The following is a 23,383-nucleotide window of genomic DNA, read 5'->3' as shown; positions in this document are numbered from 1 at the left end:
TGTAGTTCCATCAGAACTTTTGGCAGTGTGCCGCAGAAATCTGCTCAGCTCTTCAACATACACCAAATTTTACACATTTGCAACTGCCACTGGTGTCGCGAATCTCTCACCATGAACACGTGCTCTGAATTTCATTTTAAATCAAGTGCTAGACGGAAACAATGTGAAAAGGCTACACAAGCTATAATTCACTAAGGAGGCAGGAAGGACAAACCACCTGACAAAATATCAGAAGGAAAAAAAAAGAAAAGGTGCAAATACTGTTTTCAAGGCCTTGGCTCCTATCCTGAATGATGCCCTCTCTTTTCTGAAAGTGGTCCGTATCAACTACAGCAGGTTTTCCCAAGTGATTTTGCTTCAGGCCTTTCTATGAGCCAAGACAGCAACTACATGCTGCCAATCCATGTCTTATCTATAAACTGAACTCAACCCACTGTAATTTCCACCAGCCCACAGTAACTGCTGCCATACAAGTCTACACAATATTTAGGCACCAACCCCTCTAATAATTGGGGTTTATCCAAAGATTCAATTTTCATTTTAGATATACAATGATGACGAGATGAAACCAGATTCTTTACATGGCAGGACAAGAGACAAGAGGCACAAACCGAAATATGGGCTATTCCATCTAGACACTAGAAGAAAAGAAAAAAACAAAACACTTCTTTACCGTAAGGGTGATCAAACATTGGAACAGGTCCCCAAGACGGGTTGGAGTCCTTGGACATGCACAAAACCAGCTAGATACAGTCCTGGGAAACTTGCTCTTGTTGACCCTGCTTTCAGCTGGAGGGTTGGAATAGATGATCTCCAAATATCCCTTACAAGCTCTAACCTCCTGTGATTCTATGATATTAGACCTTTGCAAGCCACACTGCCAGCAGGACTGAAAACTTCTCTGTTATTCTATGATGGTTCCAAATAGTCCTGACAAAAACCAGGTGCCCAGATAGCACTCACAATAGCAAAATGGTTACTTCTGAAATTTCTGATTAATGTTGCAAATTCATTTGCTGTTTAGGAGTATAATTCTAGCACTAAAGTTATATCAACTGCAACGTATAAAATGAGCAAGAAAATCTTTCTCCTAGACTATATAGATTTGCTATGAATTACCCTGATGTAAACAGTAGACATTTCAAATATTAATATACGTTGTTTAATTTCACAAGTCTGAATATTATCTAGGGAGATATTGTTCTTCCATTGTAAAAGAATGGTTTAACACTGGCACTATCAATTGAGGAAAAACTAGAATTTTTAAATAGGAAGACTATTTATGAACTACACCCAAATGAATTATATTTTGTACCTTCTTTATACAAAACACTTCAGAGGTCATGGCATGATATCCTTGTCATTTTGTTTTCAGACCAGAACTGATAATCTGAAGATCCCTCATCCTGTTGAAGGAAACCAAACCACCATTTCAATAAACCATTAATGACTGAAATCCCTGAACTGTCTTAATCCATGAAAACATTCTTTTGGGGATTCAAGACTCTTAATTTAAATCAGACAAGCTCTGCTGGGTGGCCATGAAATCAGACCGGGTCGTACCCTCTCTTGGCATACAGCATTTAAACTTACAGTTTACTTTAATAGGAAGTTATGATGATGGGAAACTAAGAAGGGAACATGTGCCTTTGATTAAGACCACAAATGTCACTAACAGCTCAATACTGAGGCAAACTAGGTCACATTTCAAGAACAAACACACAAGGCCATATTTGGATGCCCAGTGTTGCAAGGAATATACATGTAGACATTTACTAGAACTTCCAAGTTCAAAAGAACAGAACAGCTCAAAGTGCCTTCATTCAACAAATTCATGGCTACCAGTCTTGGGTCCAATTCCTTATTGGAAAGGCACAATTGTAATACTTAAGACCGAGAAACGCTGGTTAATTATTATTGTCATATTTCTCAAGGGTAAAATGTAGAAGAAATTCTGAGACAAAAACGTTATTTTAATGGTTAGTGTTATAATTTCTAAGTAATTCTCTCTGCAAAAAACTTTTTCTTGGTAAATGACAGGTGTAAATAAAGCTTGCAAGACGTGCATAAGTCATTTGACAAATACATGTCTACTTAACTACTAATATTCTCCTACCTTAACTTTTCTGATTAACTACACAGTTCCCAGATGAAGCCATTTCCTTATGGATGACATATTCATACATCTCTTAACAGCACACTTTAGCCTTCGTAAATTAGAAATAAAACCAATGACAAAATTGCTTTGAAAATACCCAGCCTTTTAAAAATTTTATTATTTGGGATAATCTTCTCAATGTTGTTTAAAATCAAGTTGCAAATTTATCCTGTCTGAAAGGCACCATAGGGACAGTGGTGAACAGTAAACACCTCACTGGCACTTTTCACACGTGGGGAATTTATCAGTATCTGAGGGAATCCACATGAAACGTGAACAGCAAGATATACAAAGAGGAGAGAATTTGTAGCTGCATAGGTGTGAAACCTGTCACTTGCTATCGTGGCATCTTAGGCACATTCACGGCAGAAGATTCTTCAATAAAATTAGCTTTTTTATGGGAAGGCTCAGCAGGATCTTCTCTGCAGTCTCTGTTATTCAAGTGCTCCTGGTCTTCCCTCTTGCGTTTGTTAATCAGGTGATTTTCTCCCTCACACAGCTTTCCCTGTGGGACACCCAGTGTTCTCAGACAGACAATAGCTGCAGCCTGTTCTGCTAGTTTCTTTGACTTCTCCCTGAAGAACAAGCAGACAGAGCACAGGTAAAAGTTGAAACTGAAGTCTCTACACTGCCAAAAGACAAGCAATTTCCTGTCCCTGATGCAACATCATGAAATAGACAGCATTTGCAGTCATCTCACAGCAGAAGAACAAAATAGGCCAGCTCCAGAAACTATTTGAATCTTGCTAGGTGCCGATGTTGACTCATCGCTCCTGATGCATATTCCTAGAAAATCTGCTTCTGTTGGGTCTTGGGTCTCAAACACTCTTCATTTCAAAGGTATGAAGTCAATGTGTCTTTGGCCCAGGTGACTGCAATCCTCAGAAACTTAACTTTTTATGAGGTCTAACAAGGCTCAGCGTTGTCCTGTACTTAGGCCACAACGACCCCACGCAGCACTCCATGCCTGGGGAAGTGTGGCTGGAAAGCTGCTCGGCAGAAAAGGACCTGGGGGTGCTGGTTGCCAAAGGCTGGACATGAGCCAGCAGTGTGTCCAGGTGGCCAAGGCAGCCAACAGCATCCTGGCTTATATCAGAAAAGGCGTGGGCAGCAGGAGTAGTGAAGGGATTGTCCACCTGTACTGGGCAATGGTGAGGCTGCACCTTAAATCCTGGATTCAGTTCAAGTCCCCTCCCTACAGGAAAGCTGTTGAAATGTGGGAGCGCATCCAGAGACGGACAACGTAGCTAACGAAGGATTTGGAGCACAAGGGTCATGGGGAGCAGCTGAGAGACTGGGGGCTGATTTAGTCTGGAGAAAAGGAGGCTGAGGGAAGACTTCACTTTTCCCTAAAACTACCTGAAAGCAGGTCATAGCAAGAAGCGTGCTGGTTTCTTCTCCCAAGCAATGAGTGACAGGATGAGAGGAAATGGCCTTAAGTTGCCTCAGCGGAGGTTTAGATTGGATATTAGGAAATATTACTTCACTGAAAGGGTTGTCAAGCACTGGAACAGGCTGCCCAGGGAAGTGGCTGAGTCACCATGCCTGGTGGCATTTAAAAGACATGTAGATATGCTGCTTAGGAACATTGTTTAGTGGTGGCTTGGCAGTATTAGTTTACAGTTAAGACTGGATGACTTGAAGATCTTTTCCAACATAAATGATTCTATGATTTACAATCACTAAACAAAACTGAGTTTTGAAGGATCGCTTTCTTGAAAGACACTCTGGCCCAAATATAATCACTGGTAGGCAAATAAATTCATTGATACTGACAAAATCAGGAACTGTTCCATAATAATAAAAATTCTGTCATTTCTGAGAGGGACTACAGTTTACACATTTGTGAAATTTAATGTTTGAAAACATTTTCTTCTCAAAACTTCACATCAGCTGAGCTTAGCTCCCTAAAAGTTTCTGAACAAGAATGCTGCAAGTGCTAGTAATTGTTGTGTGTGTCTGTCCTCTTTAAAACATTCAATGATCAGCTCTAGCTTTGCCATTAAATCAAGTTCAGTGAATGCCTGTAGTCAACTCAAGTATTAATAGATAATTGTATAAAACAGGGTTGGGAAACTTTAGAGTGGCCCTGCATGTAACTGCTGATTAACTGTGATCTCTGAGAAGCCACTGAACTGTCCTCCGCTTCGCTGTACGTAGATGCTTGATCCTGACTTGTTATTGGGAATGGATCTGCTCTTGTGGCTGAAGACATGCCTTCCTCCAACATTCCCCTCTGCCTCCCTTGGTTAGTTCCCAAACTCCTCACAGACACAACTGAACTGGGTAATTTATTTGCTCCACTTCCAATACATTTTTTTGAACTAATGTACAAAGTGAGTTAAAATCTGTAATGGTTTACCTGATAATGTTAAATCTTACTTCCTCATCACATTCAATTCTCAGAAATTGTTAATCCTTTCTGCCATCCAGAGGTAGACTTAAAAGCGGCTTTTAGTTGACTTTAATAAAGCCAACTGAAACAAACTGGAGTACCCTTTCATTGCAAGTTTTGAGCAGTATTTCAGAAACAATTACAATATAGTTATAAAAGCCATTAAGGATAACTTACCACAGCGTTGATGTGTATTTTTGCTCAGCTACTGTCACTACTGAACAGAATAATCTATCAAGTGGTCTTTGAACCTGGAATAAAAAAAGAATTAAAAGGGAAGGATTTGTCAAAAATCCAGTCATGTCATTTACAGAACAAACAAGATTGTCAAGGTTTCTTGTTATTCTTGTCTTTACACCACAATGAAGTAACACCTTTAATTCACACCACAAATTTAGCCTTATGCATTTAAAAAATATTAAAGAATTATCCAAATCTTTTGCTTTTCAAAAACAATAATCAAGTGATGTCCCCACCCAACCAAGCAGCTGCCCCTGCACAGTATATTTCCTACCTGTAACAGAGAAAACATTCTGAATCCAAATTCTTTACATAACAGAAGGAAAAGAAAGTCAGTCATGGAATCCTACATAATGGCCTATAGTTACAGCAACTTCTTTCACATGTGAATCCAAACCGGACTGAAGGTCTGACTTCTAAATTTTTATTTTCTAATAAAATAAGGTGATATTTTCATACACATGTGTGTTCCCATTCCTGAAGCTGCTTACTCAAGAGCTATGCCAGACCGGGAAGCTGAATTTCTCGCTACCTAGAGTCCTGAAATATTTAATTTCATAGGCAAGGCAGAAGAAAAGGTTTGAAAGGTTTTCTTCATTGACTCACAGTTTCATAAACAGGCTGAGGATGCTTTTCTTTCCTACACCATTCCAGAAGATACATTTTTGGAGTAATCTGTGGTGGATATTCTCGCCTAGACATAAAAATTTGTGGTCAACAACTGTGCACAGAGTTTACTTACTAAACAAAAATATTCTAAAACAGATAGTGCTTCTTATTATATTACTTCTACCACTTATTCTTCGTGGTTTCTACAGCTCAAATTATGAGAAAAATGCTGCTTCCTTATTAGACAATTCAATTAATATGCCTGACATAGCATCTAAAATAAAATCTAAACTTTTAAATCAATTCTTCACAAACATTCACATCCCGTAGTAACACAATTAGAGAAAAGATACTTACCAGAAAGGAGATTCTAACTAAATATATGCCACAGAATAAAGATACAGTTTGGCATTGCTTATTATAAACTAGAACATGAGATTAAACACTAGAAAAAAGAATATAAGTTGTTTCTGTTATGAGACAGTAGCATTATCAAATAAACAAGTGCAGGAAAGGTAGGCATTGACTCAGTTACTGACACAGAATTACAGCCCCTTGTACCTGGCAGGAAAAAAGAAACACTGTAAACCCACTGTATTCAGGCCTCAGGTTATATATCTGGTAAATATTGAAGCGTTATGACTGGTTTTGAGAAGACTGGAATTTTATATTGTTCTTATTGTGCTGTTTCATAGACTTAACAGCAAAAATAGCACACAGGGTATAATATGGAAAGTAACAGCGATTCTATAGTTTTCACAGCTTACAATCAAAGGTTACTTAAAATAATACTAAAATAATTATTCATTATAATATGAATAAGTTTTTCAAGGAATACTTTACGACTGGAACACATTTAGAAGACTGCAGATGAGCACATACACTATCTGCTTAGAAAAACGTATTATGAATTTTGTGTAGCACTTCTTATAGAAAAACTGTTGTGTTTTAGATAATTTTCATCAAAACTAACTCGAGTCTGTATCTTTCTAAATTCATATTCTTCTATGTACAGATGCTTGGATTCTTTTTAAAAATGACTCAGCACTTTTCGTTAACTGAGAGAATTAAGCAGTCTCAAGAAGTCCGGAACTAAAGGACATCTCACAACATCCAAGCAGCACCGGAAGGGTGGTGACAGTAGTGTTTATGTAATGATGTTTATGAAACTGCTTCATAAAAATTTGCTCTGTAAACACTGTTAAGAGAATTGTTATTTTCAAAAAACCATAAGGCACTGTCAAATTCAGTTTTCGTATGTACAGACACAAGATAGTGAAAAAAAATCAAAAAACTTAATTTGCATGCTTACTTGTCAAATTTAACAGCCATTTTTATTACATCTGGATCTTGCATTTGGCCATCTTCATCCTGTGCGCCAGTTTCTAAAGATGTTTTCTTCGCTTCAAAAATAGCTGTTGTTTCTTCATAGAAGTCAGCCATTTCAAAGGCTTCACTATTCAAAGAGAATTTGTTTGTATCAGAGATCAGCTTATAAATTTCATATTGCATTATGACATAGAAAGGTATGTCTAGAAATCAATTGTGTTTAGACAGAGTAGGTATCTATTACATGAAATCACATGGAAGCGTGCCTGTATTCTGCACACTAACATTACATTGTTTGTCCTCCAACTCTTATCAGGTACTCTTGAGCTACAAGCATAAAAAGAATGTTCTCATTTCTAGCATTATATATTCAATTTGCAGCCTGAAAGCCCAGGCAGAATCAAACAGAAACACAGGTCCTGCAGTGTTCAAGTTATTAGCCCAATTAATATCAATCAACAAAGAACTTCAAGTGGCTCCTGGTGCATCAGCTCCACAAGCGCAATGAGAGAGAAAAGTAGGAAATATTCTCCATCTAATTTTAGCATTTAAAAATACTGTAATCAATAAACACTATAACATCCAAATACCTCAAAATCTCAGATTTTCTGACTTCAAAGCATTATTCACAAGTCTCAATGCAAGGGAGGAAGCAACTAGGACTTGGGCCAAAGGCAAGAAACTCAAATCTTTTTAAATTTCAGATCCATAGCAGGTTGCACCTACTTTCAAAAACTGAAACCATACATTTTCTGCAGAGGATAACAACAGTCATAGGAAAACTTTTTCTTTCAGACTGTTAAAAGAATGCTTATTGGTATGAGGCTGTTGAATGGCAAAATGAAGTCTGGCCACAAAGCCATCTCCAATGGAAAAGCAATGAAGTTGAATAAATGCTAACTGATGCTTCTAAGAGAAGAAAACTATGTTATGCAATTTTTTTGTCTGGAATGCAGCAGCCTGTTCACTTACATTCAGTATTGTGAATTTTGAACAGCTGTAACATGCCACCACCACCAGGAGGCTGTTGCACCAAGTCCAATTCCTCTTTCTAAAGCACATGCTTACCAGATCTCCTGTGTGGACTGTGCAGCGTGCAGCTTCTTACCCTGAACAGTTTCCAGCTGTTCTCTTAGCATCTGACACAAACAGTATTTTGTGTTGGTATAGTGATTATCATATCTCACTGCCTGAAGGAGAGAGACAATGTATATAAAGACATACCAAACAAATTTATAGTGCTTATATCTCTTGATGAATTTCAAAATCATTACTGAAAGGCAAACCACAATGTGTAGTTTCTTCAATAACATATTCAAGAGTATCCATGAATGTGAGTATAATCTGATTATTTTGGCATGCTTTGATGAACAGATGTTCACCTTACTCATTCAATTATGAAGAAAGAGTTGACCAGTTTACATAACTGACTAGTGATGCAGTGATATTTTATGAAGTAACTAGTGAATGGCAGTTCAAATTTTCAAAAACAACATAAAAATTTGAGTTGATGATATGCTCAAAGCCACAGATTTCTGATTAATTTAAGTCATTAAAATAGTGTATTTTGAATAATAAATGAAACTTTAGAGAATAGATGACTCGGCTAATACTACAACACAGCATTACATTACTGGCAAATCACCCCCATTGCTTCCCTGCTGTTAAAAATTCTTGACGGTATTTTTGAAAAGCAATTACTTGCTAAAAATGCAATTGAGTATTTAATTTTCCTTCTTTTTTTTGTTCAATGTTATTTGCATAATTGTAACATCAAGAGAGTTGGCCTATGCAGCTTTTCAAATCTCTAGACATTTGCAGATAGCCTGGTAAGCCACATAAATGTTCCCAAGAAGCTAGGACTAAAAGTTATGGTATTTAAGAGAAGAATGATTGGGAAAATTGTTTTCTGAATATAGATTCCTGGGTTTTTTTTCCTGGACAAAATAAAACAGAGGAAGAAGTGCTTGATTTGCAAGACTTGTGCCATACGCAGCATGTTAAAACATCCCCAGAGCCTAAGCCTTTGAAATTAAGAGGAGGTAAAATACTGTAGTAAGGTTTGCATTAACAATTCTAAACAATCTTAACTACAAGTAAGATCTTCCAAAAAACCTACATGTTTGATGTAATCTTGCATGACTTGCTTCAAGGGGAGAAGACCCTCTTTTCTGAAGACAGACGGATTCCACATGGCAGCACGTGCTATCATTACTGATGACGCAGCTGTTGCTTTCTGGAAGGTCTCAATGTCCGTATATTCTTTGATGAAGTCATGAGATCCTCCACTAAAAATGTACATTACTGTTATAATCCTGAAAGCTTTGTTTGCTATTACTTGTACTTTAACACAGCCTTGTATTTTTAGTGTGATATTGCATGTCTAGGATATTATCTCACATCTAAGAGAACAAATGGGTCTGAGAGTTTTCTTAGCAATGGTTCATTAAAACACTGATTATAGTACTTTCCATTATCTGCATATTACTCTTAAAAATAGGAGATTGGTTTTACAAAGACAGAATATAGTTCATGTTTTACACAAACTGTGTACTTTTACAGTCCTTAATGGATGAGGCCCACGAAGAATCACTTCCCTATTGTTTCAAAAATGATACCTTGAAATTGTCGGTTCTGTAACCTTCAACTGCGTACGAATTGTGTGGGCACAAGTGATACCGAAAACAAGTTAAGTATGGACAGCATTGTTCCATTTTCCCCCTAGTACTAACACATGGAGAGTAATTACAAGTAGTACTTCTGGATCAGTCACAAAGCACTTCAAAGTTAAAAGAAGGTTGCACTGCTTTTACTGTACTGCCTCTGCTTTCAAGTCAGCAAGTCAGATGTGTTAGTAAGCAAAAAGAACACTTAAAACACTTTTTCTTTCTCTTAAAGTTTCCCTCCAGAACATCTTTTAAGTGTAAAATAGAAGTTGGACTTTCGATCTATGAAGTAAGAGTAGGATTTTTATCCCTTTGAAAAATTAAAAATGTGGTCAAATTCAAAATAACAACTAGAGAATGATAAACTACTTTAAAACCAGACATTTCTATTGTCAAGACAGCACAAGTAAGCCCTCCTTATTTTACTGCCACAGGCATCTTGCAATAACAACCTTGTCCTACTTACTTTGCTATTACTGGAATGGAGATTGCTTCAGATATGGCTCTGATCACATCACAGTGGACAGGGTGCTGAGGCCTCTCCTCCTTCTTCCTTTCCAACAAACAAAAAAAGACAAGACCAAAGATTTCCTATGGAATTTGTAGTTATCTTAATCACAGCAGATAGGACTCAAGCATTATTGGGTCATACTCATTTCTGCTTAAGTACCTTATACACTTGATGTACTTTTCCTTTTTTTATTATCTCATATCAAATACCTTTTAAAACATCGTTCCTGTAATTCCACATCCAGATAAGAACCATTTTTTAGACAGAATATGCAAGATAATTTTAGTTATATTTGGTCTTGGAGACAAAAATTTTAGGAAACTAGCATAAAGTGGTTCAATTCGCTAATTACTGGCCTGAGTTTCTACAACACTGCTTCAGTCAACAGCTGAAATCAGAACCACGTATTACATGCAGAGTATATTCCAGTCACATCTTACTGCGCTACTTTCACCAGCAAATTAAAAAGATCTCAGTCTCTCTTGCCAAAAATCAATTTACCTTCCATGGACTGCAATGGCAGCAATACCAGTTTTTTCTATTCTTTTTACCAGATTCACAGTATCCTCCACCTGAGGGATAAGAGAGAACGACATGATTTCACCTCAAATAAGAAGGAATAACTATCATGTGATCATTGTACAAGCAAATGTTGGAAGCCTTTTTTTCATCAAGAGGGATACAATTTCTGTTTTTTAACACTAACTCCCAACATGCCTAACCATTCAGTCAAAGTACTACCTATGGCAAAAACAAGAATCCATTTTCCATACTTTGCCACACTGCTGGATTAGCCTGTCTTAGGCAGCTTTGGGGAAAGGAAGAATGATTCTTTCAAAGAGAAGGCCAATTTTCTTTTCAAAAGCTGGAGAATGATTTGTGGCTCACCACAAAAACAGCACATTCAGTCTTTGAAAAATGCAACATCTATCAGCTGGCATGGACGGAGACAGAAGCTCACCTGCTGTTTGGATAGATGACATGTTACGCAAAAGCAGCTTGAAACAAAAAGGAGGACAGTTGTAGAAAATAAAAAGGAGAGGTGCCATTTCTTTCATTTAATATTGCTGTACTTCAAAAACTGAAGTGATCTTGTGAAGAGTGATCCTTTCCACACACACTTCATTCGTTCATTTTATCATATCAAGTGCAAGTATAAATGATTTTTGAATAATAGCCAGCTCAGCTACAGTTCATCCATCTACAGAAATGCCTGTCCAGGTCATGTGCAACCATGGTATCTACACAGGTAACTAAATACACATTTGCAAAAATGATCAGTCACTAAAACAGAAGGCACATAATTTCCTGGAGGTCTAAAAACATGTAGGGAATCCAACTGAAAAAAAAATTCAGTAAGGAACTACACCCGCTGTAAAACAAGACAAAAAACCCTACGTATTTTCACTACATTCTTAACAGCTGAATTTTAGAATCCTGGCAAAACGAAACATAACAGGTTTAGCACAATTTCTTTAAAATCAATGTTTGTACCCAAGAACCTATCCAGAAAAAAGTCACTCTAATTGCACTTAAGATGTTGATTCCAAGAGGTAAGATTATGAAACTCTTTGTATAAGCTAACAACTTCAGTGCTTCAACCTATCAAAGTGTTTCTAAAAAGGCTGCAGAAGTTGACTTTAATTCAGTATCACTTGCAGTATTTATTGCTTTCATTGCATGTACAGTAAATCAGGAGTCAGGTAATGCAAAATATCCTTGCTGTGTAGAATATGAGTAGTTTATAAAGCACAGGCAGTTTCTTTTGTAAACACAATTTCATCAGTGAAATCTTTGTTGTTAACATGAATGTTGGAAGTTGGAGAAGCACAACAACATCGGGGCTTGGCCTTCCCCTCTTGAAACTTAAACTTCAAGCACACTGTCAAGAAGTTCAAGATATTACTCTCAGTCAATTCCATAACTGTCAGTCATCTTCTAAAATAAGAATGCATTTTCTTTTTTATTTTCATTTAGTGCTTATCCATCTGCCAACAAAAGCGCTAGGATTAACTCAGTGGCTTACAATAAACAGGACAAAAATACTTTATTAATACTTACTACAGTTATTTTTGTGGTATTTGTGGTAAGCCGCAAAAGATTTGAAAAATTTAGAGAATAAAAGCCTGTGTCCTTGTGTATCAAGGAACCTGATGAACCCACAATCACAACCTCTATACACCTGCAGTTCAGACCACTCTTCAGGTCACGATGGCATCCTGAACAGAAATTATAATTCCAAGTACTATTTCACAATAATAGGTCTCAAATACCAATATATTGGAATGCTGTATTTCCTAATTGATTTAAAATCACGGAATTCAACAACCACTAAACACTTCAGCACAATGATTCATGTTCTTACCGAGGGCAAAATGCGGATTTTGCAGGTTACTGGTTTACAAATCCCTTTTACAAGGGTAGTCAATATCTGAAAAAAAAAAACAAAACAAAACCCCAAAACCATGATCACCACAGTGACATTAATAAAGCTCTTTCCTCTCTCTGTTGAACACAGAAAGAAATTGGAACAATGTTAACACTAGTTACTGTTCCTCTATAAAAAAAATGTCACATGCCAGAAAAATACATGTAGTCTGTAACTGAGCATATTATTTTATCCATTATTATTCCACTCCAGTGTTAACATATCTGTCTTCCATGCATTCATTCCTGCTGCCAGTAGAGCACAGTACATAATGGTTCCCAAGGCAGTTCAAAACCCACAAGGTGATACTTACAGACTCTATTTTGTCAGGATCAGATAGCAGTGCAGCTCCCATACCTCCCTGGGATAACAGACACAAACTGTCACGCATTAGGCAAGCACATTTTTCAACTCAATTGTTTTGCCTAATAGCAGACCACAGCAAAAGTACAATGTTATATTAAGAATAAAAAAAAAAAAATTAGGAGAAAATAGCAAAATCTAAAATGCAGGAGCATTAGCGAACACTTTGGTGAAACACATTTCCTAGAACTGTATCTCTCTGAACAACCTGATCGAGTTGAAGATGTCCCTGCTTATTGCAGCGGGGTTGGACTGGATCACCTTTAAAGGTCCCTTCCAATCCAAACTACTCCATGTTTCTGTCATTTGAATTTTTGATCTTTCATCCCAGTACAGCATGAATGCCTTGGTGTTTTGTTCTTGATTCTGTGGAAGGATGAAGTACTCCTCCATGTAATTAGCTACAATACAGAAGAAACTAATAAAGGCTAAAGCAACCACTACTGGAAATATTGTCAGGTCATGACATCCTCAACATGACTACATGGCTACTTTGACTAATAGTAGTCAACATGACTACTACTATTTTCTATTACTGCTATCTCAAAAGCTATCTGGAAGCAAAACCAAGGAAGTTCAGAAACAACAGAATCTAAATACATAAACAAAACAGCCACAGAATTCTGCTTCTTTCTACTGTGGCACATCAAAATTCTGCTGCTTAAATTTGTTCAACCCAGCAAACCAGAACAGGAATTCCGAACCACTGAGAATAAAAAAGCTTAAGAGTAATTAAAATCTACTTGCCTTAGTAGAATATTCTTTTGGGCATCCCATGTTGATGTCAATACCAGCTACATCACTCTCCCTGAAACAGAAGAATTAAACATTTAATTATTTTTCAGCATATTAGAACAAAAGTCAGGAAACTGACATCTTTCCAGGAAAACTTTACTGTGCAGCTCCTACAGATATTTTCTTGGTCTTATCCAGACCTTCTTTGACTCTCTCAATCATAAAAAACCTGTCTTACACAATAATGCCTCTATATAAAAAAAACCCCAACAAACCAACAGTGGGAAGGGAGTGAGAGATAATGACTTACACAAGCTTAGCTACTGCCAGTGCTCTTTCAGCATCTGCTGAACCCTGTGGGTAAAAGAAGAGGATTTACCTGAAGCATCAAGAAATTGACAGTTTGCAATACCAAGAGCTGCTTTAGACTTGGATTAATGCTACTAGCACTAACTTCTCTAACTACGTTGCATCATTAGAGTACCCGTGGTTGGTTTCTTACCATCTGAAAGACAACACGGTCCTTCTCCCTCTCACAGGTTCTGAAAACAACTCTTTCATTAGGTGCAACAAAGTCAACTGTTTCCAGTACTTCTATATGAAAAGAAAAAGAGATAAACCAGACAAAATTTTTATACAAATTTAATAATAAAGAAAGTCATAAGACTATGTAATTTCTATATAAGTGAAATGCTATCAAATAAGTCTTCCATGAACAGTGGAACTAATGGTAACCTACCTCCTCTATGTCCTTACAATGTATTTCTTGCACACAGCTGTTTCCCTCCTATAGTATTCCCTAATCAAGCCCCAGCCCGTTTCTTGGACAAGCATCAGCACCAAACAAGTCTAATGATTAATCAGCCAACATGAACATAATGGTACCATTACTGAGACGGGGTGGGAAGGGGAAGTACATTTGTAGTGGACTTCTTTTCCCCAAAAGGGACATTAGTAATGGATTTCTAACAAGTGATTGTGTCCTTCCTACTAAAAAGAGGAAGACATAATTCCAGGGTTTATAAAGTCTCTCACTTTAAAAGGCTTATACGTGCACACCCAGTGACCTGACCTCTGTCAAGGAGTTTAGCAGAAAACTCATAGAATCTTTGTAATAAATGAAGCCAATGGTGGAGAAAGACCTTGTGTTAAGGCCTGAAAGGGAATAACAACCTGTCAGTTTCTAATCCATTAGCCCTGTCCTCCAAAGAAGTTTGTGGTTTTCCTGAGGGACACTGACTAAACTACTGAAATTCCTTAAGAAGAGAAACAGAAAATTTGAAACAGGTGTAAGGCAGAGGTTCAAAAGCTCATATTAAGTCCCTAGACACCGTTTACAGCGATTAAGTGTACTGATACCTCATTGTAAGCACTACAAAATTACATCAGAGAAATAATATTTTCTTGTAACTAGAAAAAAGAATGCTTATTAACAAAAGAAATGCTGTACTTGCCGTTTATAACCCTCTTACACTGTAGCATCTTTATGTCAATCAGCTCCTGAGAAGAATAAAAATATCTAAGTGAGTTGAAGTGTTTAAACAGTTCCCATTTTAAGTAAGAATAACTATCTAGAGATATCAAATATAGAAAAACAATGCAAATAAGAAGAGTTTAACTATACGACACTCTTAACTGAGGTTTCAAAATATGAACAAAACATCTGAACATCAGCGATGCAGGCATGCATGCAATATCCAGTGTTCTAACGCTGCCTAGGTTATTCTACAAATCAACAAAAACAATTTATTCATAGAACCATAGAGCAGTTTGGATTATAAGGGACCTGAGAAATGACCAAGTTCCAAATCCCCTGCCACGGGCAGGGTCACCTCCCACTGGATCAGGTTGCTAAAAGCCCCATCCAACTAGGCTTTGAACAGCTCCAGGGATGGGGCAGCCATGACTTTACTATTGGCAGCCTGTGCCAAGGCCTCATCACCCTCACAGGGAAACGTTTATTCTTAATATCTCATCTCAATCCCCCCTCTTTCAGCTTAAAACCATTCCCTCTCATCCTGCCCCTGCAGTCTGACAACACTATCAGACAAGCTGCCCGCTCTGCCCACCCTCCCTACCTCGCAGTACACGACATCGGCACCGTAGTCCAGGGCGAGAAGGCGCATCGGTAACGTTCCCACCCGCACCATCGGAGCCAGGATCTTCTTTCCTCCAAAACAGAGCGGTGTGTTCACTGTCATCCCTGCTGTGGCACTGCCTGAAAGAGAAAACCAAGGGAGATAACCATGGGAGGCAATTTCCCTCTTCTAACGCCCAGTCCCCTCATGTGGCAGGGCAGAAGCAGCCTGGGACCCAGCCAAACGGGATGGGGCTCTCGTAGCCGGCAGCTGTGACACCACTGGCCTGGCCACTGCAGCCTCACGCCCGCTGCAAGCTCAGCCAGAACCTGGAGGAGCCCTGACAAAGCCCTGGCAGGGCCAACAGAGCCCGGTGGAGACCTTGCAGAGGCCAGAGGAGCCCTGGCAGAGCCCATGAAAGACCTAGCAAAGTGGAGTGGAACTGAGTGGAGCCTTAACAGAGCCCAGTGGAGCCCTAGCATAACCCAGAGGAGCCCAGTGGAGCCCTTCAGAGCCCAGCGAAGCCCTTCAGAGCCCTGACAGAGCACAGTGAAATCCTTCAGAGCCCTGACAGAGCCCAGTGAAACCATCAGAGCCCCAGCACAGCCCCGTGGAACCTAGTAGAGCCCAGCAGAGCCTCAGCACAGCCCAGCGGAATCCTGGCACAGCCCAGTGGAGCCCTGGCAGAGCCTGGTAGAGCCCTGGGACAATCCAGAGAAACCCATCAGAGCCCTGGCACAGCCCAGAGGGGCCCAGTAGATACCAGGGGAGCCCTTCAGGGGAGCCCTTCAGGGGAGCCCTTCAGGGAGCCCAGAGAAGCGCCTCGGAGCCCTACTCTCCACCCCCGGTGCGGCCCCCGCTGCCGCAGCCTCAGCTCTCACCTCCTCGCGCGGCTCCGCGAGGCGCGGTGGGCGGGGCCACGCCACCGACGTGACGTCATCACGGCGCGCCGAGACGCGCGCCCCCCCTTCCCGTTCCACCCCCCTTCCTCCACGTGCTCGGCAGCCGCCCCGCCCCGCGCCATGGCGGCGGCGCTGCCTGCGCTGCGGCTGCCCCGGCGGTTCGCGGCCACCGGGGCCGCGTTAGGCGAGCCGCCCCCGGCCGGCGTGGTGCGCGTGCCCTGGGCGCTGCGGGTGCGCGCGCGGCGGCGGCGGGAGGCGCGGGAAGCGGCCCCGGCGGCCCCGCGGGGCGGGCGGCTGCTGCTGCGGAGCCGGCGCCCGGAGCTGAGCCAGCCCCGGTGGCGGACGGTGGGGCGCTGGGAGCGGCCGGCGCTGGTGTCGGCGGGGTGGAAGCACCGGAAGGCGCTGGGGGATTACTTCCAGCTGGAGCCCTCGCGGGAGGCTCCCCCGGCGCTGCTGGAGGCGGCGCGGGGCCCGTCGTTCGCCGAGCTGGGGCTGCACCCGGCGCTGCTGCCGGGGCTGTCGCGCCTCGGGGCTGGGCGCCCCACGGCCGTGCAGCGCCTCGCCCTGCCCGCCCTGCTGCGCGGCCGCAGCGCCCTCTGCGCCGCCGAGACCGGCAGCGGCAAGACGCTCGCCTACCTGGTGCCGCTGCTGCACCGCCTGCTGAGCCGCCCCGGCGAGGAGGAGGAGGAGGAGAAGGAGGAGGAGAGGGCGAAGGCGGCGCGGCCCCGCGGGTTGGTGGTGCTGCCGTCGCGGGAGCTGGCGGCGCAGGCGGGCGCGGTGGCGGCGGCGCTGGGCGGCCCCGCGGGGCTGTCGGTGCGGGCGCTGTCGGGGGGCGGCGCGGCCGGGGGGCTGCGGAGGCAGCTGCGGGCTCCCGGCGGGGGCCCCGCCGTGCTGCTCGGCACCCCCGGGGCCCTGCGGGACGCGCTGCGCCGCCGCTTCCTGGCGCTCGAGCGGCTGCGCTGGGCGGTGCTGGACGAGGCCGACGCGCTGATGGACGACGAGTCGTTCGCGGCGCCGCTGGAGGAGATCCTGGCGCACGCCCCCCTCGCCGCCGGAGCCCCCGGGCCCGCGGGCCCCGCCGAGGAGAGGACGCAGGTGGTGGTGGTGGGAGCCACGTTCCCCGCGGGGCTGAGCGAGGCGCTGGGCAGGTTCACGGACGTGGGCCGCTTCGTCCTGCTCGGCACCCAGAGCCTGCACCGCCTGCCGCCCCACGTCCAGCAGAAGTTTGTGCGCCTCAAGGGCCGCGACAAGCTGCCCGAGCTGCTGCGGCTGCTCAAGGAACGCTCGGCGGCCGATGGAGCCGTCCTCGTCTTCTGCAACACGGCCAGCACCGTCAACTGGCTGGGCTACATCCTGGATGACCATAAAATCAAGCACCTGAGGCTGCAGGGACAGATGGCGGCGGCCGCTAGAGCCGGCATCTTCGCCTCCTTCCAGAAGGGCGACGCGGCCGTCCTCGTCTGCACGGACCTCGCCTCGCGGGGACTGGACACGGGCAGCGTGCAGCTCGTGGTCAACTACGACTTCCCGGCCACCCTGCAGGACTATCTGCACCGCGCGGGGCGCGTGGGACGCGTGGGGAGCAAGGCGGCCGGCAGCGTCGTTAGCTTCGTCACCCATCGGTGGGACGTGGACCTGGTGCGGAAAATAGAGACCGCGGCTCGGAAAAAGATGGGCCTCCCAGGCATGGACTCCTCCATCAACGAGCCTCCACCTAAAGGAGGTTGATCCGAGTTGCCGCTTAGTCCCAACCAGGCCATTTGTTACTAAGCTTGAAGTCATTGGGGCAGAGTGAATGAGCTTATGGATGCAGAGAACTCGGTTTCAGAACCAGGTGATCAGGTTAACTTTGTGCGCAGTTCAGGAAGCTGCTGTAGTCGTTCCCATAGGCATCACGACTCGGGGCTTTCCAAAAGGAAACTAGTAAGTGAGCAGTGAAATCCTCTTGGAGAGGCCTGAAGAATTATCTCAAAGGTTGATTGTGTTGAGACTTAAATTCCAATCGCATTGAACGTATGCCTGTATGATGTGCGGCTTTGTTGCGTTTCCCACCTCTAGTAGTTAAATATTTCTTATTAAAACTTAAAAACACTACTCTGGCTGGAAAAAAAACCAATGTTCTCTATAGCTGACTAATTATATACACATACAAAAAGACTTAGGGACAAATTATATTTGATTTTCTTCTGATGTAGCTGTTCATTCAGAGAATTCTAGACCAGAACCTTCAAAATTGGTGGAAACAAGAAGGCACAATAAAGCTTGAGGCTTACGTTGTTGTTTTATGGTGAACCTTTCACTGAGGAATGGGATTTGCTACTTCATGTTCATTTAAATAATAATATTTTAAAAGCCCCTAAATGTTTTCTGCTCATTATTTTTGTATGCTGTAATGACATGTTCAGTCTCTGAACTGAGTGTAAAAACAACCACAAAAAAACCCCAACCCACCAAAAAATGGCTCGTGTTAACAGAAAGAAGTGTGTTCGCTCACAGGTTCTAATGACTTCCAGGTAGCAGCGCATCATGCCATTGTTTTTTCTGCTTTAAACCAAAAGGATTAAAGTGAGGCAGAGGCTATTTCATATCTATCATGCCTCTATTTCAGAACTTTCCACACAGACCGTGCAGGCACAGCGAAACTGCTCCGTACATGCTAATAGGACGTAGCTGCCCTAGAAAGGATCCCTGCAAGAGGCACACACACAAGTGCCCGCTGCCCCCGGGACATGTTTTCCTGAGGAATTGCTCTGTTTCACAGGTGTGACATTTTAATTTGTCCTGTTAGTCTTCTTTTTTCTCTCTGCCTTATTCTCTTCTTATTCCATATCTCTATAAGTAAGTAGTTACCAACTACAAGGATGGTAATTTTCCAGATACAAGAAGGGTAGAATTAAAATTCAGCATTTTTTAGAAGTTACGAGATAAAATTGCATTATTTAACATTTAATATGCCTATTTTAAAAGGCTTTAACTTAAAAACTGAAGATTTTTGTATGCTGTCACAGTCTGCACAGCTATAACATAAAGCCCTGAGTCTTTAAAGTTACTCAGACTAAGAGCGTTTATTAATCAGTGCTTTACAGAAATCATGCAGCTCCCTACACCACTGTCGAACATAGGTTCTACCATATCGGTCTAACTCCAGTAAACTGGACTACCTTGAAGCTTTTTGAGGGGAAAACCCCTGTCAATTAAGGAAATGACCCAACAGAGGGAGCCTGTATTGCTGAGCTGGTACAGGAATGCTCTGGTGACACCAAAACAATTTAAGAACCCTCCAATCTGTACTTGCTTTGCTGTGAGATGGACTGATTTATCTTACATACGCTTTCCACTGCTGTCATGTGGATAGAGGGAAAGAGTGGGCTGAAGAAATGCCTTGAAACAGCCAGGGCCCAGGCTGTACAGGTTATATTTAATAAAGACTACAGCCAAAAAGGTCGCACTAGAAGTCTTTTTAAAGGAGAATTTCACCCATGATCCACTGTCTTGCATCAAAGTTGCTTAAAATTGCAATGCTGCAGGTTTTGGGTTGGTTTTTTTTTGTTTTGTTTCTTTTTTTAATTCCAGGAATATAGAAGAAAATGCCAACTGCTAAAGATTAACAGTTAAACATTGGAATTATCTCCTCAGGGAAGTGGTAGATTCCTCTACACTGGATGCTTTTAAGGCTCAGCCTGACAGGGTGCTGGGCCATCTCATTAAACTATACATCACTTGGAAGTGTTGGAGCAGGTGATCCCTGAGGTCACTTCCAGCCTGGTATTCTACGATTACTAGAGTTCGTACATTATGATTTCAGGAGAATTAAAGCTCAAACCACCAGCCCCTCACCCTTCCCCCCATTCCTTAGGTTAACAGGCTCCCAGAGGGAACCACCAAATGGAAGCACATGGCCAACTCCTCGTTATCTTTAACACACAGCACATGTCTTTAAAAGCCAAAGCAATTAGAGGACAAGAGTTGAAGTTGGTTCCTCTTACTCCTCTTTTCCCCTCCTTGGATGCTGTGGGAAGATCTCCCAGCCAGCACTGACTCGAGTGAAGGGTGCTTGCAGAAAGAAGGACAGAGCTGGAGACCAACAGAGAGGTTTCACTGCTTATCAGGCACAAGGCTGCTTCCCAAGCCCACTTTTAGGAAACTACCCTGGATTTGGCACTGGGGAAGCGCTGCAAAGAGGAGCTTTTCCTCTCCTTCCCAGAGGCTGAGGTGAGTGCTCTCCCCAGTCCACTCTGCACAACCCAGCTCCTCCCTGCTCTCGCTGTGTGTAGCACATCTTCAATCAGTGCTCTCCTCACCATCTGTGCTTCCTCCTGCTCCTTTCTGGCTTTCCCAGAGTGCTGCCCACAGCAACCAGCCTGCTGCTCCTAACTGGGAGCCTCCAAGCTGTTCTCCAAAGGGTGGCTGCAGCCCGTCCCATCCAGCCACCACCTCTGCTGCCAGGGGGGCTTCGCCTTTCACGTCTTAGAACACAGCAAACTTGAGCAGGTGATGAGAGGAAATGGTCTCAGATTGTGCTGGCGAGGTTTAAATTGGATATTGGTAAAAATTACTTTGCTGAAAGAGTGAGGGAAGCACTGCAACCAGCTGCTTAGGGAAGTGGTAGAGTCTTCATCCCTGGAGGGGTTCAACAAATGTGTTAATATGTGGCTTATGTTCGAACAGTTGTCTTTAAGAGTGTGCCTGCAGAAAGCTTCGAAATGAGTCAGATTTGCCTTTCTTGTGCTTGAAGAGCTATTTTATAATGACTTGCAAAGTCAGTCTCTAAAGTAGAAAATAATGTCGATAATAAACAAAACACTTTAACTTGATGTAGATCAAGGAGCAGAAACATTTTGCCCAATCTTCTTCCGAGCAATCTACCATAGAGTTACCAAAACAACTGACACTGATCTCTTTGCCAAGCTCTTTTATCTCTTGAGGTATTGTTTTATGTTGCATGCTAAGATACAGACTTTGTGACTCAATGTCAGAACCTACAGCCTACTAACGTACTTAGATGTACGTTCTGATAAAAGGCTTAAGGCTCTCAATAACTCCTAACGCAGCTCATATGCTCTGCAAAAACAGCTTATCTCTGCTGGTACAGATTCATAGTACAGATTTTAGAGTCATCGGAATGCAGTATATGCTTAGGTCAGGGAAGATTATAATATGTCTAGGCTGATTGAGTCTTCTTCTGTAATTAGATCCTCCACGAACTTACGTGGGACAGTGTTTTTAGTTAAGCTCCAACAATCTGCAATTAGAACACTGATTAGGTATGACTTTAATTGGGAAGCTCCTGCCACCTCGTGGTAAGAACTTTCACCTTTCTTGAATCAAACGAATTAAACTGGATGCCTAATACCTTTAGAAAAATGGTACAGCTGAACAAACAGAAAGCAGGGAGACCAAACACTGTTTGGGTCGCTTCACTATTTGGGCATTAGCACTTGTAAATGTTCCTAGTACTTTAAAATAATAATAATTTAAATTAATAGATAAGCACATTGCAACTTTTTTGTTCTGCAGCTGCTTCATTTTCCTGTCCAACACACTACAGAAACTAATTCTATGGAAGCAGAATGTAAATCAGAGAGAACCCACGACAACTTTGGTATTTGTATAAAAAATTGTTGTTAAGAGTCTGATTTAAACAGATTAAACTAACCAACAAACCTCCCATCAACACTCCCTTCAAGTATGAACTCACTCCATTTTAGGACCTGAAGCTAATAGTGAGATCAGCAAAAGAAACAGAGGGAATTTAATTTGCAATACTTAAGACTGCCTGTTTTGCGGGTTTTATGCAAACGGAAACCTTTATACATGGGATTTCCTCTTCCTAACGTTTTAAACTGTTTCTAATGAACACTGGTGCCTGCACTCAAGAAATGCCAAACTGACAGTCTTGGAGATTGCAAACTTTACACAGACATGAGATAGCAAGTTCAGATACTTGATAAACAGCCTTTATAATACCATATTAATGTGGTTTGTTTCTAAGCCATTTCACTGTATGTGGTTTTAAAGCTGATTCCCATACGAAACTATATCCATGTCAAATGCTGGAGTGCTATTATATAGGGTATGTGATGCCACTAGCCCGTAGTGTGTAAGGATTTTATGGAGAAACCAAATTAAACCAGTTAAAAGTGGCTGCTGCATCTGCATTTGCAGTGCTCTGCTTTCCCAGCTGTGGTTATCTACAGTTTAATTTGTGGTGATGGTGAAAGCACTAGCACTCCCTCTGGCTCCTGACAGCAGTGGGTATGAGTGCAAGTGCTGCAGTTATTTTATAGCTTCTCAGTTTGCTCCAAAATATGTCTGAGGTGAGTATTACATGATATAAACATAGAGATAGTTATTATGAGGGAGAGACAGCTGTGTAACGATGTTCTGGGCAATAAAGATACCTCTCAGGAATAGAGAATGGCCCTGCAGATGGACTTTGCAGGCAAGACGCATCACAAATGCCATGTTATAAGAATCATTATACACAAACAAGTGCTAAGGCTTATCCAAGGCTATTGGAATGAAAAGACAGAAGCAACCTGACTGTGAGCCAAAGGACAAATTTGGCTTTTTGCATCTTTAAAAGTTGGCTATGTGCTGAATCTGTAGAGAGGAATTATTAGAAGTCCAAGCAGGAGCTCAGCAAAAAATGTTCTTGAACAAGGTGCTGGTGAGCTTAGTTTTCCTGGAGGCATGTGGAAACAGTTTTAGGCAGAGATCAGAAGTTAAACTTGACTTTGCAAGGAGAGAGAATAGGAAAAATAAACTGGAAGCAATGGTGGTTACATGATATTACTTTGGAAAAAGGGAAGGGGAATTTGAAAAGTTGAAAAATAACAAGGAAACATAAGCTACAGGTGGACCACTGGTGGGAAAATGGATCCTAACTTATTTGCTGCTTTAAACTCAATTAAATTAAATTTGGGAGATGGTTTCCTGTCATAAGCAGAAAAATGGACCCGGCCTGGA

At 42.1% G+C, this 23,383-nt stretch overlaps 2 protein-coding genes across 4 annotated transcripts; one reads left to right on the top strand and one right to left on the bottom strand.

The window, feature by feature from the left end:
- Positions 1–1,968: 1,968 nt before the first annotated feature.
- Positions 1,969–17,074, bottom strand: DUS2 (dihydrouridine synthase 2). 3 transcript variants are annotated; one of them, XM_069868785.1, is made up of 16 exons: positions 17,051–17,074; positions 15,513–15,652; positions 14,889–14,934; positions 13,937–14,028; positions 13,745–13,788; positions 13,443–13,507; positions 12,650–12,693; positions 12,274–12,339; positions 10,410–10,480; positions 9,864–9,950; positions 8,851–9,019; positions 7,800–7,921; positions 6,715–6,858; positions 5,400–5,487; positions 4,731–4,804; positions 1,969–2,733 (listed from the first exon to the last, which is right to left on the bottom strand). In XM_069868785.1, exons 2-16 carry the CDS (start codon positions 15,633–15,635, stop codon positions 2,496–2,498), a joined length of 1,473 nt encoding a protein of 490 aa, XP_069724886.1. In that variant the 5' UTR covers positions 15,636–15,652; positions 17,051–17,074; the 3' UTR covers positions 1,969–2,495. The 3 variants fall into 3 exon arrangements, with proteins under 3 accessions (XP_069724886.1, XP_069724885.1, XP_069724888.1); XM_069868784.1 differs by lacking the exon at positions 17,051–17,074 and adding an exon at positions 16,394–16,447; XM_069868787.1 differs by lacking the exons at positions 14,889–14,934; positions 15,513–15,652; positions 17,051–17,074 and adding an exon at positions 14,174–14,316.
- DDX28 (DEAD-box helicase 28) lies at positions 16,535–18,160 on the top strand. Its single transcript, XM_069868811.1, has one exon. The coding sequence runs from the start codon at positions 16,535–16,537 to the stop codon at positions 18,140–18,142; it is 1,608 nt and encodes a 535-aa protein (XP_069724912.1). The 3' UTR covers positions 18,143–18,160.
- The last annotated feature ends 5,223 nt before the right edge of the window (positions 18,161–23,383 follow it).

Source organism: Phaenicophaeus curvirostris, chromosome 14 (assembly GCF_032191515.1).
Source record: "Phaenicophaeus curvirostris isolate KB17595 chromosome 14, BPBGC_Pcur_1.0, whole genome shotgun sequence".
NCBI lineage: Eukaryota > Metazoa > Chordata > Aves > Cuculiformes > Cuculidae > Phaenicophaeus > Phaenicophaeus curvirostris.
This window is presented reverse-complemented; position numbering and strand designations above follow the sequence as displayed.